General features: G+C 55.2%; 1 protein-coding gene across 1 annotated transcript in view; it reads right to left on the bottom strand.

The window, feature by feature from the left end:
- LOC144931044 (BDNF/NT-3 growth factors receptor-like) overlaps positions 1-16,350 on the bottom strand; it is a 42,302-nt gene extending 25,952 nt beyond the window's left edge. Inside the window, exons 1-11 of the mRNA XM_078854938.1 lie at positions 15,313-16,350; positions 13,531-13,605; positions 9,657-9,728; positions 8,908-8,976; positions 6,944-7,155; positions 6,153-6,295; positions 5,159-5,378; positions 3,481-3,786; positions 2,794-2,832; positions 1,704-1,768; positions 977-1,079 (exon numbers count right to left, since the gene is read on the bottom strand). Coding sequence (XP_078711064.1) covers positions 977-1,079; positions 1,704-1,768; positions 2,794-2,832; positions 3,481-3,786; positions 5,159-5,378; positions 6,153-6,295; positions 6,944-7,155; positions 8,908-8,976; positions 9,657-9,728; positions 13,531-13,605; positions 15,313-15,686 — 1,678 coding nt within the window. The 5' untranslated portion in view covers positions 15,687-16,350. The remainder of the gene's footprint in view (positions 1-976; positions 1,080-1,703; positions 1,769-2,793; positions 2,833-3,480; positions 3,787-5,158; positions 5,379-6,152; positions 6,296-6,943; positions 7,156-8,907; positions 8,977-9,656; positions 9,729-13,530; positions 13,606-15,312) is intronic.
- Positions 16,351-17,261: the final 911 nt, after the last annotated feature.

Raw genomic sequence — 17,261 nt, 5'->3', positions numbered from 1 at the left:
ACTACCATGAAACCCAGATGGAAGATCAAACCCAGATCCACTACCATGGTTACTGTTCCCGTATAAACGCCGCTCGTTGATTCCTCCTCCACCACCGTGCTGAGGATTGTGCCTGCCAGGGACGGACTGTGTCATCTCATCCACCAAACGGTGTTCAACCACCACACTGCCAGTCACTAACCCACCTACCCACTCATTTACCCACCCACTCGCCACACCGCACGTCACCTCACTTCTATCTCTCTGCTTCTCCTATCCATGACGTCGCCACGAGAGATATGTTGTTGGCGACCTCTCGCCGCTTTGGGCCGACTGGGGCCCGTGCTCAGCAACTGCGCTGAGAGAACAAAATCACGGCCGCGGTGTTTTGATCCACGAATCGATTTTTTTTGCTTTTGTAAATCTCGTTGGCAATGCTTTGTCCCCCCCTTACCCCGCATATCATTTACATAAATCTCAGAGTAATCAATAACGCACACGCGTGATCGGACGCACGCGGCATCATCGCGCAGATCTATTGTTATCAAAACCATAGTTCATACCTCAGGGCCGTTCCTAGGGAGGGAGGGAGGATTGGTGGGGGTCACAGCCAGGGGTCAAGGGAGAGGCACTGGACAGATGGACGGGGGGGCACGGCTTTCTCCACGCCCTCCCCCCCCCGCATCCTCTATCTCACTCCACCCCCCACCCAACATAATATTTAGCGATAAAAGCTGTGAGACACGGAGATGCCATGGGTGATGATGATTATAATGGTGGGTGATGTTGATGAGTGGTGATGGTGGGTGATGGTGATGGGTGGTGATGGTGATGGGTGGTGATGGTGATGGTTGGTGATGGTGGGTGATGGTGATGGGTGGTGATGGTGATGGGTGGTGATGGTGGGTTACGGTGGGTGAAGGGCGATGGCAGGAGGATGGATGCAGGTGGTGACGGAGGCAATTTAGCTCAACCCGCGCGCCGCATGCCCACTCACCCTGCATGTTGAACTTGGAGCGCCGCGCGTATTTGCTGCTGAAGACGCAGAGCAGAGTGAGCATCGCGCACGCAAACGCCGCCACCCCGACCGCCACGTACGCCTGGGGTCCCGGGCAGGGGTATGAGTCCAGGGGTAGAGGTAGGGGTAGACATGCAGGGGTAGAGATCCAGTGATAGAAATCCAGGGGTAGGGTTAGAGACGGGGGTAGGGTTAGAGACAGGGATAGGGTTAGAGACAGGGGTAGGGACAGGGGTAAGGAACAGGGGTAAGGGGTAGAGATCCGGGGATAGGAATCCACAAGGGGTCCAGTGGGGATCGGTGGCATCAGGGGAGGAGGAACAGCAGCAGGAGGAGGTAGCGAGACAGAAGGGGGTGGAGATCAGAATAAAATGAATGACTCGGATCAATGAACACAATTTCTGCTTTAATGAGTGTGGGCGGTGTCCATGTGTTTTGCTGGCCCGGACACAGTGGTGGAAATTCCACATTCGCATGACAGGGGTCAGTGTAACTGCTAGTAACTTCCCACAAATGATGATGATGATGATCAAGATTGAAACATAATTACGATGATGATGAAGATGATGATTGATGGCCCAGCAGGATTCCAACTTTCAAACTTCTCATTAACCCAGTCAAACGAGTATCTCTGCAGTGCATCATAGCTGAGGCCATTGTGTGCCAACACCACCGTGAACATTTGCCAAACGTGAGACGGACTCACCGCCACGCTGTCGACCACACGCCCCGTCACCGCCGGGGGTCCCGTGCTGTTGCCGTCGGGGCCCTCTGCGGAGGCAGGGTCAGAGTTCGAGTCCGCACCCAGACGTGTCGTGCATCGTGCAGCATGTGGGGCGCCTGGTGCGTCTCGTCGCTGGCAAGTCACGGTGGTGAGATGTGAAATACCTCGCCCGATATACAGGAGGTCGATGGTTCTATTCCAACCATGACGCCTGTTGTATATTTGAATTTTGCATGTTCTCCCTGTGGTCGCGTGGATTTTTTCTCCAGGTCTTCCGCTTTTTCCTTCCGCATTCAAAATCAACGTGCATTTCGAGTCTTTTGGCTGCTCTAAATTTCCACACGACGAGGCACCTCGTTGAACTGTCATTTGCGATAGCCAGGTCGCTTCTGCAAATCAGCTGTATAGCTCAGTCGGCCTTTCCTTGTGAAGTAAAAAGAGGTAAGAGTCATAGTTTAGTCACGCGGCGAGTGAGCGATGCAAATCCATGACGCTGGTTCACTTCTAGAAGGAGTGGAGAGCGGCGATGCAGTTCCAGCGCGATCGATTCGAGCTGTGTGCCAGGTGGAGTCTACCAGGTCGTGTCCAGGAGTGTACCAGGACAATATGGGAGGCCACTCTTTGGATTTCGGCCTCTTAACTATTTTTTTTAAATGGGCGTAAAAACTTTCGTCTCAAAAGAAAAGCTCAACGTGTTTGTCGATAGCAACGCGCGTGTTTGGTCTGAACGGGGAAATGTGAATGATGGGCGACGTTTTGGACAGAGAGGTAGGGTGAGGGCCACTCTATTCATGTGCCATGAAGAAGGGCCATTGCCCGAAACGTCGCCTATCGTAAATACGTTTCATTTATTGTAAGGCCATACACTCTTATTGATAAACGTTGTTGTTTGGCTTTCGTGCAGCGCAACCAACGACCCAGCCCAGCTCGCTGCCCCACGTCACATTCTTGCACTTTGTTGGGAAGAGCGTGACCCTGCAGGGCGTGACCCCATAGAGTGTGACCCCAAAGAGTGTGACCCCAAAGAGTGTGACCCTAAAGAATGGGGGGGGGGGTGTGAGCGGGCACCCACCTGGGTAAGGATCGTAGAAGTGCTCGTCTTCCTCGGGACCTGCGGGAGGCAGAGCGATGAAGGGTTTCTTAGCGATGATGGCGATGACGATAACGACGATGGTGGTGGCGATGATGTTCATGACGGGGGTGGTGGTGGTGATGATGAAGTTGGCACAGTAAGGGGTATAGGCGGTGCATCGTCCAGTCATCTCACTCAGTCGACCCGTGGCACCTGCTGGATCTGCCCCGTGACCTCCTGCCGGTGGGCGTTCGACACTTCACGTGGCCTCAACGTGCACCTAACCTGGCATAGGCGTCGTGGTGACGTCACCGCCACTTAGTGGCGAATGGCGCTTGATGTTGTTGGTGGTGGTGGTGATGATAGTGGTGATTATGGTGATTAACTCGAAATCTCAACGAGGGATCGGCAACCTCCAGCCCCGGAGCCGCACGCCCTCTTCTTCATCTTCTTCAGGAACCACCGTCTTGTGGTCACCACACTGCATTGTGCGGATCTTCAAATATCGAATTTTTTATGTTTCACCAAATTCGAAAAAACAAACGGCTCCTATTTTGGTTCGCCGGCACTGCGACCTCAACGAACATCGAAACAACAACCACCACAACAACCACCACAACAACAACCACCACAACAACAACCACGCGGTCACGCGTCCGCCCGCCCGCCCGCTCGCTCGGCGATCACCTATCCCGTGGGGGCGATCCTGGAAGTGGCAGGCGACGGTGCGCTCGTCCCAGCCCAGCTCGCTGCTGACCCTCAGCGTGTAGTTGCCGTTGTCCACGTGCGTCGCCGCGTCCAGGTGGAGGCAGCCGGGCCGCCGCGAGGCCCCCGCGCGGCCCAGGAGGCGCGTGAAGACGAGCGGCGACTCGGCCAGCGGCTCGCCGTTCTTGCTCCACGCGAGGCTGGGCCACGGGTTGCCGCGCGCCACGAACGGCACGCACCAGTGGTGGTGCCGCTCGGGGTCCTCCATCGACACGATCGACGGGGGGACTGCGGGGCGAGGCGGGGGGGAGCGGTGGCGTAGCGGTTAGCGCGCTCCGCTACGGAACCCGGCGACCCGGGGGGGTTTGATTCCCGCTCGCTGGCCAGCGACACCGGTGACGATAATTACCTGCAGCCTAGATCGACTCAGCCTCAAATGAGTAGCTAGTACGGTGTGTAAACATCGCCAATGGGAAGACAAAGGCGGCCGGGCGTGGTGTTGGCCACCCACCCCTTCGTGTGCCATGCCGGCCTTCATCGGTGCTTGCTCGCAGCACTTGCCCTACAGTCTGTTACAGCCTATACGGGGGATCTTTGTCTTTGATTGTGGTAGATTGTTAATGGTGGTTGTTGGTGGTATTGGTTGGACTATATCGGTTTGATATTGAGAGCTGCTTTTTGCGTGTGTTTGTTTGTTGCCCTTCCACCGCACCTCCGATTAGCACCGTTGGCTATTTACGGTGCAAAATGAGTTCAACATCCATACATTCATACATTTAATTCGTGTTTAAACATCAAACCGGGGAGTCAACCCACGGCTCCTGGGTCTGTCCCGTGACCTCCTGCGAGCGAGCCTTCGACACTTCACGTGGCCTCAAAGTGCACCTAGCCTGGCACGAGCACCGTGGTGACGTCACCGCCACGTGGTGGAATTCATATTGGTTGTGGTGGTGGTGGTGGTTGTTGTTGCGGTGGTGGTGTGGTGAGCGATAGACCGCATCTCCACCACGCCCCGCACACTCGACGTCTCGTGATCAATGGGAACAGATCTTCAAGCTGCCTCCTTCATCGAATTATCGCTCGCAATCAAGTTAATGAAGGCGTGGGGTGGGGGGGGTTCTGTGGGCTGGGAGAGCCCCCACCCCCAATGTACCATCGATGTTTTTTTGGAGAAAGAAAAAATCCGCATTCAATGACTCGTGTGCCCAACGTCACCATGCATCGTGTTTGTGTTTCGCAACGTGGTGTGTGTTATATTGCGTGGTGCTGGCCACCCACCCCCTCGTGTGCGTGCCGGCCTTCATAGGAGCTACTCGCTAACAGCACTTGCCCCAACAGTCTGTTACAGGCTATACGGGGGACCTTTGTCTTTGTTTCGTGTGCCCTGTACCACGAGTGTGTGTATTTAACAGTGTTTGTGTTGAATGTAATGTGTGTTTTATAGTGGTTGTCAACATTGTTCGTGTATAGTAAAGTGTGTGTGTGTGTAGAACAGGGGGAGAACACGCAGAAAGGCGCCCGGGTCGGTAATCAAACCCAGGCCCCTCTTGCTGTGAGGCGCGAGTGTTACCACTGCGCCCACAATCTAAAGGGGAACCAAGGGAATCGTCTCCTCGAGCCGTCCTATGCAGCTGACGTCCACGTGCCGTAGGCCACTCACACAGGACGCGGAGTCGAACCGAGGCGTTCCTCTCTCCGAAGGGGTTATAGGCCACGCACGTGACCACCGCTCCGTCCTGCTCGGCGGAGACGTTGAGCAGGAGGAGCGTGGAGGTGGAGGAGTTCTCCGAGGAGGTTCTGGAGATGGTGTACGAGGAGGAGGACGAGGTGGTGGAGGAGGAGGTGGAGAGGATTTTGCCCAGTCCAGAGATCCCGAATGTCTGGGGAATAAATTATGAGAAGGCGAGATCGGTCTCTTGATTTCATACCAGACTAACTCATTATTTTTCGAACTTATTATTTTTCTATCTACATGACTTTACCGAAAGACCCAAAGAATATGAGGCTAATTCAGTCAAGCCCCAAGCCTAGCCCTAACCACAGCTGTAAACCTAGGCCTAATTCTAACCTAGTCCTAACTCTAATCCTAGTCCTAACTCTAACCCTAGACCTCACTCTAACCCGAGTCCTAACCATAGCTATGATGACCGCTCCTACGGCCGTCTGGAACGCTCTTCCTTCCGATATTAGGAGGCCAATGGCGCTATGTAATTTTAAATCATCCAGATTGAAAGCTCATTTCTTTCGAACTGTTTTTGTGTTTAGTTTTCTGTCCTTCCTCCGCATCTCCGATTAGCACGGTTGGCTACGTACGGTGCGAAGGAAGTTCAACGAACGAACATAACAATGGCAATAATCACTCCAATATAAACCTATTCCTTACCTCTAAGAATAGCCCAAGCCATGAACAGGCCTGGCACTCACTCGCCCTCATCACGAACCGCGCCCTGTCACGAGCCTCTACCCCCGACCCTTACAATAAATGCCACCTTGATTGTAAACCCAGCCCTACCCTTACTCATAAACCTAGCACTAACCCTGGCCCGAACTATATACAACCCGGCTCTAACCCTGGCCCTAAGCCTCGCCCTCATGCTCGCTGTGCCAAGCTCGGTGCACCCTGGGCTCCCGGTCACACACACACACACGCGTACGTGAGTGCTCAGCGCCGACTGGTCCCAGGTGAGGATGGGGGAGGGGCGCCCACGAGAGGTGCACGTGAGCTCGGCCTCCTCGCCCTCTCTCGGCGCGCCGCCTCCAGCCCAGCGCAGCTCCACGGAGGAGGGCTCCTCCTGGCCTGCACGAGACAGCGGGGGCAGCGACGCTCGCACGGTGCGCCAGGGCGCAGTGGCGTGCAGGGGAGTCGTGGCGGACGTGGTTGCCTGCCGCTCGAATGAACGTCCTGGGATTGGCGGAAATTCCTCATTCCTATGGCGGGTGGCGAGTGGCTCCGCAGGACAACTATTGATGACTTCCCAACCACAAAGTGGTACTTGTTTTACCGCCTGCAGATGAATGATTTATCTGAACTCGCAGCCCACCGATTGCGAGCCGCTTGCTCTGCCGCTGCGCCACCCGGTCGGAGGAAGGGGATTGATGAATCATTGAAGATTGTTCGGGCCCCCCACCCAACCCCCCACCCCAACCCCCCACCCCAACCCCCCCAAATATTTTCCGGAGCTCAACCCCGGACAGCTCCGTAGTGCAGCGGTGTCCCGAACCCCGGTCCTCGAGACGGCCTCGCCACGGTGCCCAGACAACTCCCTCGTTAAGAGACCAATCGAGCTGCGTTAGACGCTGCACGCGCCCGTAAACAAAGACAAAGATCCCCCGTATAGCCTTTGCAGAATGTTGGGCCAAGTGCTGTTAGCGAGTAGCACCTATGAAGTGTGGGGGAGGGGGGGCGCCCTGGAGCGTACTGAGTGGATCAAGGCAGGGCACGTACCGCACAGCTCCCTGGAGGGGCTCACGGACTCCCGGCTGGAATTCCCTGCACCTCCTCCCGTTGCTGCTGCTGCTGCCGCCGCTTCTTCCTCCCCGCAGTGGGAGTGGGACTCCCCGCCGTGGGGGAGCAGGGGGAGCAGGGCCAGCCCCGCCATGGCGCGGAGCCACGGCAACTGACAGGAGCAGGCCACCAGCGGGTTCCCTCTCACCGCTCTGATCCCGGTAGGGAGAGGGGCGGGGGTAGGATTACGGGGGGCAGATAGGTGAGAGGTACACGGGAGGGGACACGGCAGGTGCGTGCTTTAGATGGCGTGCGGCTCAGCTAGGCGGGACCCGTAGAGTCCGGCGGGAGGGGGAAGAGAAGGCCTGAGGCCAGGATGGCGAGGGGAGGCTGTCAGGGCAGACCGTGGTGGTCTCGTGTCTCTATGCGGTGCAGCAGCGACGGAATCTGGCGGAGGGGATAACGCGTGGGCGAGGTGGTGGTGGTGGTGGTAGCGGCTACGGCGTTACCCATCGTGCCATCTTGTGATCTTCAAGAGATATAAGACGGGCGAAATATATATATATATCAGAGGCACAAGGAAGGAGAGTTTATCATTAGTTCGAGATATAATGTGAAGATTGGAGATGAGCGATATCAAGAATACTTAGCAGGGCCACGAGCTAAATCTACGGTAAGAGATTTGGCGCAACTGCGAGTTCGACTCCCGGCGACGGCTAACATAAGTGGCGAGCGTTCCGTGAGCGGGTCCTGTCTTGTTGCGTTAAACCACGACTACCGGAGCACACACCAAAGCCGCCAGTTACCCGCACTGCCCGTCGTGGTGAAGTATGGCCGATCGACCGCCTACAACCAACACGGAAGTCGGTCTTCATCCAACAGCGGGTTGACAATGGGCTGTACAATATGAACAATGAGAATTGGTTTTACCGCTTCTGGCAATACCACAGGAGGTGTTAAGATGTTCAAACACCAGATAGACGCCAATTATCGAGGAATCAAGTCTGCATTAGCCACACGTGCTCGTGGCGAACATGCAAACACACGTGTTCTGACAATATTTGATTCCTTGCAAAAAGGTTTCTAGTTGGTGTTTTAACATCTTAACACCTATTTTAGAAAGGGTAAACCCTTTTCTTGTTTTTCTTACTTTGATACCGGCTAAAAAGGTCCCACGATGGGCTGTACAATATTTGTTATTGTAACGATTCTATCGCATGTGTGTATGATTTTCGGGGGGGGGGTGATTTAGGGGGGTGGGGGAGGTCAAGATTGTGGGGGGTCTGACACGAGTGGTAAGAGAGAGAGAGAGGGGGGGGGTGAGTGGGGGGTCATTGTTGGGGTGATGGGATGGAGCGTCCGGCGCAAGTTTCAGACGCATTCCGTGCTGGGCCGGACTGGAGTTGATAAATCTGCCTGTCGAGTAGGAAATGTTCGCGCCCTGGTGCGTGGAGGGCAGCCCTCCATAAAGATTAACTGCCGTGTGAAGTCATTGCTCACACGCGACGTGTACACACACACGTACACACGCACACGCGAGCGCGCACACATACGTGTCCATACACCGGCTCAGATTTCACTCGACACTGATGGTAGCCGTGACCGGGAATCGAACTCATTGTAAAGCCACTGCCGTCACCGCTCCCCACACACGCGCACACACACACACACGCGCACACACACACACGCACGTGCGCGCGCGGAGGCACGCACTGACACACACGCACACACAAGAGTACATACGTAATCATGATGCACAACACAACATCCACAGATTTGAATGAGTAGCCGGCACGGTGTTTAAAAATCGGCGTGGTGCTGGCCACCCACCGCCTCGTGTTGCCGTGCCGGCCCTTCAGAGGGGCTCGTTGACAGCGCTTGTCCCCAATACTCCGATAGAAAGGCTGCCCGGGTGTTGTGGGTTTGTGTGTCTTTGTGGTGCCAAGTCCAGGGATTGAACTCACAGGCGGGAGAGGTGGAGGCCGCGCAGGGCAGCCCAGGGCAAGGAGCTCAGGTTGTTGGCGGAGACATCTCTGCGGGAGAGAGACGCAAGAGACGATTTATACCCTCGGGGAGATCAGGGGCGAGTGCGCGCACACACGCGGACACGTGTGTGCGTGTGTGTGTGTGTCAGTGTCTTCGTGCGTCAATGTGTGTGAGTGTGTCAGGCGTGGTGCTGGCCACCCACCCCCTCGTGTGTCGTGCCGGCCTTCATAGTGGCTCGCTAACAGCACTTGCCCCGACAGTTTGTTAAGGCTATAAGGGGGTTCTTTGTGTATATTGTGGGGAGCGCGGGTGGTGCATCTGCCAGCTAATCCCGTCCACCCATGTCACCTGGGTCTGTCCCGTGACATCCTGCCCGCGAGCCTTCGACACTTGGCGTGGCCTCAGGGTAGCACCTAGCCTGGCACGAGCACCGTGGTGACGTCGCGGCGGTTGTGTGTGTTGTGGGGAGCGGTAGTGCAGTGGTTAGCACACTGCCTTACAAATCCCGCTAATGGCCAACATTTTGCAGGACGCTACTGGGCAGTTTGCGTTCATTTTATGGCTGGGATTGTGGTCAGTGTTAGAGTCAGTGTTAGAGTTCGGGTCAGTGTTAGGGTTAGGGTCGGTGTTATGATCAGTGTTAGTGATATGATCAGTGTTATGGTGAGTGTAAGTGTGAGGACCAGTGTTCGTGTTATGGTGAGTGTTAGTGTCGGATGAGTCTCACATGCTCTGTAGCTCCGTGTTGAGTTGGAACGCTCTCGGGGAGACGGAGCGCAGTCCTGAAGCCACGATGGATCTGACGGGGAGCGGAGACAGCCACAGACAGAGAGAGAGAGAGTCGTGGACGTATTCGAGGAGAGAGAGAGAGACTCAGTAATAGGATGACAGAGGCAGCCATCGAGTGAGCGTCAAGCGATTCAACGATTTAAACGGAGTCGGAGTCTGACATGTTCCGAGAGAGTCATACAGAGAGTCACTCAGAGAGTCATACAGAGAGTCACACAGAGAGTCACACAGAGAGTCACACAGAGAGTCACTCAGAGAGTCACACAGAGAGTCACACAGAGAGTCACTCAGAGACTCACTCAGAGAGTCACTCAGAGAGTCACTCAGAGAGTCACACAGAGAGACACTCAGAGAGTCACACAGAGAGTCACTCAGAGACTCACTCAGAGAGTCACACAGAGAGTCACACAGAGAGTCACACAGAGAGTCGCACAGAGAGTCGCACAGAGAGTCGCACAGAGAGTCACACAGAGACTCACTCAGAGAGTCACACAGAGACTCACTCAGAGAGTCACTCAGAGACTCACTCAAAGAGTCACACAGAGAGTCACACAGAGAGTCACACAGAGAGTCACTCAGAGAGTCACACAGAGACTCACTCAGAGAGTCACTCAGAGAGTCACACAGAGAGTCACTAAGAGAGTCACTCAGAGAGTTACACAGAGAGTCACACAGAGAGTCACTCAGAGAGTCACACAGCGAGTCACACACAGAGTCACTCAGAGAGTCACACAGAGAGTTTGCGTGTCTCTCTCATCATCACGGTGGCTAGGAGATGTTAACTTCCTCGCCTGGTGTACAGGAGGTCGTGGGTTCGATTCTGGCCCTGACGTCTGCTGTATATTTGGAGTTTGCGTGTCTCTCTCTCTCATCATCACGGTGGCTAGGAGATGTTAACTGCCTCGCCTGGCACACAGGAGGTCGGGGGTTCGATTCCGACCCTGACGTCTGCTGTATATTTGGAGTATGCGTGTCTCTCTCATCATCATCACGGTGGCTAGGAGATGTTAAGTGCCTCGCCTGGCACACAGGAGGTCGGGGGTTCGATTCCGACCCTGACGTCTGCTGTATATTTGGAGTTTGCGTGTCTCTCTCATCATCACGGTGGCTAGGAGATGTTAACTGCCTTGCCTGGCACACAGGAGGTCGGGGGTTCGATTCCGACCCTGACGTCTGCTGTATATTTGGAGTTTGCGTGTCTCTCTCATCATCATCACGGTGGCTAGGAGATGTTAACTACCTCGCCTGGTATACAAGAGGTCGGAGGTTCGATTCCGACCCTGACGCCTGCTGCTGTATATTTGGAGTCTGCGTGTCTCTCTCTCATCATCATCACGGTGGCTATGAGATGTTAACTACCTCGCCTGGTATACAGGAGGTCGGGGGTTCGATTCCGACCCTGACGTCTGCTGCTGTGTATTTGGAGTTTGCGTGTCTCTCTCATCATCATCACGGTGGCTAGGAGATGTTAACTGCCTCACCTGGTATACAGGAGGTCGGGGGTTCGATTCCGACCCTGACGTCTGCTGCTGTGTATTTGGAGTTTGCGTGTCTCTCTCATCATCATCACGGTGGCTAGGAGATGTTAACTGCCTCACCTGGTATACAGGAGGTCGGGGGTTCGATTCCGACCCTGACGTCTGCTGCTGCTGTATATTTGGAGTTTGCGTCTATCTCCCCGTGATCGCGTAAATTTTTCTCAGGGCCCTCGGCATTTAGAAACACGAGCTTAGACTATCTGGCTGCAGTAAATGTCCACGTGACAAGCCACTTCGTTGACCTATCACTGGTGATAACCAGGTCGCTACTGAAAAAGAGCGATGAAGCTCAGTTGGGCCCTACCTGAGAAAATGTAATGATGAAAGTAGTTTATAGGTTAGTAACGGAATCAATTTCCGTCGGAGGAAGCGGCCGTGCCGAACGAGCGGAGATCCACGGCGGTCTCCTGCATCTCGACAACTCCATCGCTGTTGTCTCGTCAATTTGACCAAATTAACCGAATGGTTCGAGTCATGTTTGATTGTTTTGTATAATTATCATCATTGTTGTTGAGATGCGTGCACCGTGTGACTTCTCTGCGACCGCACGACTCTCTCCGCTTACGAGAGACTTCCGTGAGTTCCCGAGGGGTTGGCTGTGCGCGTGTGCGCGTTCGAGTCCGTGTTGGTTGCGTTGTGAGCGGCGTGGCGTGCTCCTCTCGCCTCGTGGGTGTCTCTCTGTGCGCGTCGCGGTTCGCGAGAGTTCGATCCCCGCTCACGGCCACCGACACCAGTGACGTATATACGCTGCCAAGCTTGGTGGTGTTCATTCAGACGCTGTCTTTCTGACAGACCTGTTCTTCACCTGAGGACGGCTGCTTGCGTTGTGGCCGAATGTTTAATGTTTTATTTTTATCATTTTATTATTTCCCTTCTACGTGACTTTACCGAAAGAACCAAGAAGATGACACCAGTGACGTTCATCTGAACCGGTGCTGGGCCTCCCCTAGGTCGACTCAGTCTGAAGTGAGTGCCTGGTGCCGTGTTTAGTAAAGATCGCCGCTAGGGAGACAAAGGCGGCCGGGCCGTGGTGCTTGGCCACCCAGCCCCTCGTGTGCCGTGCCGCGGTCTTCATAGGTGCTCGCCACACTTGCCCCAGCAGTCTGTTAAGTCTGCACGGGAGATCTACGTCTACATGTAGAGGTTGTGAATGTCATGTGCGCGCAATAAATGTGTAGCCTACGTATCGCCCACGATCGGTGTAGACAAGGCAAAGGCGCAGCTCTGCAATTTCTAACGCCGTTATTGGCGGAACGGCCTCCACTTCGACAGAGCTCTACACAGCCCTTACAGATATAGGCCGTGTACAACATACCCACGTGTGCCTCTCTATCCCTCCGTGTACAAGACACCCACGTGTCCCTCTCTATCCCTCCGTGTACAACATACCCACGTGTGCCTCTCTATCCCTCCGTGTACAAGACACCCACGTGTGCCTCTCTATCCCTCCGTGTACAAGACACCCACGTGTGCCTCTCTATCCCTCCGTGTACAAGACACCCACGTGTGCCTCTCTATCCCTCCGTGTACGAGATACCCACGTGTCCCTCTCTATCCCTCCGTGTACAAGATACTCAACGTGTCCCTCTCTATCCAGCCGTGACTGATGTGTGGTAGTCTGGAGTACGGTACACGCCACTTGACTCGCGAGAAACGTGGCGAGGTGAGTAATGGATGTGGTGTGCCGAGTGGCACAGTATTTTCCCGGGTCGGATTTCCAGACACACCTCGTTGAAATAATGCCATGTGTGTGTGTGTGTAAAATGTGTGTATCTGTGTGTGTGTATAAAATGTGTGTATATATGTGTGTGTATGTATAACATGTGTGTATCTGTGTGTGTGTGTATAAAATGTGTGTATCTATGTGTGTGTGTGTATGTCTATCTATGCGTATGTGTGCCGGTGTGTCTATGGGGAACGGTAGTGCATTGGTTAGCGTGCTGTGCTACGAATCCGGCGTCCCGAGTTCGAGTCCTGATCCTCCTCTTAGTCGACTCAGCCTTAAATGAGTATCTGGTGCGGTGTATACACATCAGTACTGAGGAGACAAAGGCGGCCGGGCGTGCTGTTGATAACCCACTCTCTCGTGTGCTTTGCCGTCCTTCATAGGTATTCGCCGAGAGCGCTTAGCAGTCTGTTGTAAGGCTACATGTGGGGGTATTTGTCCTCGTGTTTATGTGTGTGTGAGTGTGTCCCCGTATAAAGCTCAGCTATGTGTGTCTGTGTCCGCCCGTGTGTTCGCGAGTGAATCCCCGGGTCTGCGCGCTCACTCACAGCTCCCGCAGGTGAGGGAACCTGCCCAGATCTCCCTCCGCCAGCTCTCCCAGCTCCGTCTGGTTGTGGATTATTCTGAACGGGAAGAGCAGCAGCAGCAACAAGAGCGCAGAGGAGACCATTCAGTTTAGACCGGGTCGACTTCGGGTGAGTGCCAGGAGAACTTTAGATAGAGCGCTCGCCACTGCTGTTAGTCGTGGCAGGGGAATAGACGATTGCTGATGAGACCCAGAAGGTCGAAACCGGTCCCGAGTTTGCCCCGCGTAAACGCCGCCGAGAGGCCGATGGACGGGACCCCCAGGGCCTCGTGTGCACGTGTGAGTAGCACGGCGGCACGGGGTCCGGTGGGGAGCGGTGGTGCAGCGGTTTCGCGCGATGCGTGACGGACCTGGCGACCCGAGTTCGATTCTCGCTCATGGCCAAAAACACCAGTGACGATTATTTGAACGTGTCCTGGTCTTGGCCACCCACCCCCTCGTGTGTCGTGTCGGCCTTCATTGGTGCTCGCTAACGGCGCTTGCCCCAACAGTCTGCTCAGGCTATACGGGGGATCTTTGTCTTTGGAATCCATCGACAATCGCCAATGTACATCGACATTTGCGTGATGATGGAAGACAGGCGGACGCCTCTACCCATCAGCCCCGACCCGCAGATTTATCGCATCCCATCAGTCAAAATCCGACATACTTCACCAACAGACAATGTTTGCGTGGAACAATGTAGGCTCAAGCACCGCTTATTCCTCTGGGGGTCGATAAAATTCGTACCACTTCGTGGGTAAAATTCAGTGGTCGTTGTCCTGTGAATATACTCACCCCGCCTCCACCCACCGCCAAACCAGTGTGGACTTTACACCACTCGCTTCGGGCCGAGATGAGCCCCGCATCATTGCGCATTTGAACAGGAAATTGACTTTGAGTTGCCCATCGAGAGGCAACAGTCGACTGGTCACGGCATCGGCATGTTGAGTTGTAACTCTTGCATAACACTCACAAAAGCCATTGCACCAATACAATATCATTACACCAGCGGCGCTAATCACTGCGACACTGCTCCCCATACAAAGACTCTACGCCGTTATAGACTGTAGGTCCAGTTAGCGAGCTCCTATTCAAGGCGGGTACGGCACGCGACACATTGCGTTACCACGCACCTGAGTTCGATTCCCTGCCTGTCCGAGTTACTTGTGCCTCCCCTAGATCCACTCAACCTTAAATTGGTAACTGATGCGATGTGTGAACGTTAGCGCGAGGGGAGGCAAAGGCGGCCCTCGCTTTTCGTGGGTCGCATCCACTTCTGGACACGAATTTCGCGACCCGTTGTAGGTCGTGGGGGTCACGTGACCATACTTTGCCAGGCTGGTCAGTGCGGGTCGGTGAATGCGGGGGAGCATAGACGTAGAAGCATAGCAAGTACGGTACAACAGTGGATTTACAGAGAAGGAATTGACACCAATGCATGCAGCCCACATGGTGATCACGATGCACGTGTTCTCTCGCTGGGAGATTATTTACACCGAGCGCGAACGTGATGACTCGCGTCAAGCAGGCTCAGAATAACAAGGATTGACGGGGCCAAGAGGCACACCCGGGCCGCCTTTGTCTCTCCCGGACAATACCGCACCGCGCAGCCGAATTAATTTACCACTGAGCCAACCTAGAGGAGGCCCACAACGGGGGTAAATCAACGTGAGCGGCCGCATTAGCGAACAGCTATCGCCGTGCTCACACGTGCGCCGTAACATTTTGCGGGTATGAGTCCGCGTCCCGGCCCGGTTCTTACATGCGCGTGATGTTGTCTGCGTGACGCCAGCGCTCTTGCTCCCGTTCCATCTCCTCCTCCTCCTTCTCGCCATAGTGGTCCTCTTCGCCCCCATCCCCATCGTACTCGTCGTCGTCGTCATGATCAGCGTCTCCATCCACTGCTCGCCACGCGTCCGCGAGCTGTCGCACCGCGGTGATGGCGCCGCGCTCCGTGCAGGAGATGGAGCCGAGGTCGCAGCGGCAGAGTCGGGGGCAGCTCCCGGCGAGGGGAGCCGGCGCGGAACCCCGCGGGGATGCGGCCCCGACAACGACGAGGAGGGAGCAGCAGCAGCAGCAGGCGAGCAGCCAGAGGCGGAGGAGCGGCGAGTGGCTCCGCGTCTGGGGTCGTTCCATGGCGCGCTCGCAGTTGGCGGGGGGATGAGAGGGCTGGAGCGGAGTCGGACTTCTCTGCCTTGAACGCAGCCCCCCCCCCGTCTCGAAGCGAAGATCTGTGGGCTGTGACTCGGACCCAGACTAATGACCCTGCCTCCCACGTCTTATACCGAGATGATGCCGAGCCAAGAACCGAGACTACTAATATCAGAGCCGATAGCCCTGGCTCGAATAAATAGACTCGAATCCAGCCTCTTTCCTTAATTCGTAACCCGAACCCAAGATGTAGATTAGACCTAGACTTGAACTGGACCTAGATCATCTGAGCCCAGCCCCCTAAACCCTAACCCTGGCTCCAACCCAGGCCCAGATTCACACTTCAATGTCAAACGCAGATCCAGAATCAAACCCAGTTTCCCGGCTTCGTCGACTACAAATGAACGATCTCTCTCTCTGCGCGGCCGTCAGCGAAACGAGGGGGTGCAAGGCGCTGCCCCCTTCATCCCCAGTGCAGCACAGCAGGTGCGTTGGGGGGGGGGGGTCGGGGTGCGAGTGATGGGGGTCCCTCGGCTGAGACCCCGAAGTGAGCGTCTCAGGGGCTCTCTGCGCCCGAGGGGCTCTTCGTGCTTCTTTGGTGCCCCGAGGGCGCTGGGGCTTTGCGATCTCCCGGTCCCTGACTCCTGCTCCTCGCTATGATCAGAGACGCCAGAGGCTCCGCGGGCAGAGGGGAGAGTAGGGGGCGGGTGTGGGGGGAGGGGTGGCTGGGGTGGTGATGGGTGAGGTTAGGGGCATGGTGGGTGTGGTGGTGGTGATGATGATGGCGATGGGTGGGATATGCTGGGTCGGTGGAAGATCTGGGGTATGCGCTTCGAGTGCGAGATGTTGGCTACGAGATTATGGTAAGAGATGCCGAGTGTGAGAGATGATGTATGTGTGTGTAGAGTGAGGTGCTGTGTGTGTGTGTGTAGAGTGAGGTGCTGTGTGTGTGTGTGTAGAGTGAGGTGCTGTGTGTGTGTAGAGTGAGGTGCTGTGTGTGTGTAGAGTGAGATGCTGTGTGTGTGTGTAGAGTGAGGTGCTGTGTGTGTGTGTAGAGTGAGGTGCTGTGTGTGTGTAGAGTGAGGTTCTGTGTGTGTGTGTGTAGAGTGAGGTGCTGTGTGTGTGTGTAGAGTGAGGTGATGTGTGTGTGTGTAGAGTGAGGTGCTGTGTGCGTGTGTAGAGTGAGGTGCTGTGTGTGTGTAGAGTGAGGTGCTGTGTGTGTGTAGAGTGAGATGCTGTGTGTGTGTAGAGTGAGATGCTGTGTGTGTATAGTGTGAGGTGCTGTGTGTGTGTGTGTAGAGTGAGGTGCTGTGTGTGTTTAGAGTGAGTTGCTGTGTGTGTGTGTAGTGGGAGATGCTGTGTGTGTGTAGAGTGAGGTTCTGTGTGTGTGTATAGTGGGAGATGCTGTGTGTGTGTATAGAGTGAGATACTGTGTGTGTGTGTAGAGTGAGGTGCTGTGTGTGTGTGTAGAGTGAGGCGCTGTGTGTGTGTAGAGTTAGGTGCTGTGTGTGTGTGTAGAGTGAGGTGCTGTGTGTGTGTGTATAGAGTGAGGTGCTGTGT

This window comes from Lampetra fluviatilis, chromosome 3, assembly GCF_964198595.1.
Source record: "Lampetra fluviatilis chromosome 3, kcLamFluv1.1, whole genome shotgun sequence".
NCBI lineage: Eukaryota > Metazoa > Chordata > Hyperoartia > Petromyzontiformes > Petromyzontidae > Lampetra > Lampetra fluviatilis.
This window is presented reverse-complemented; position numbering and strand designations above follow the sequence as displayed.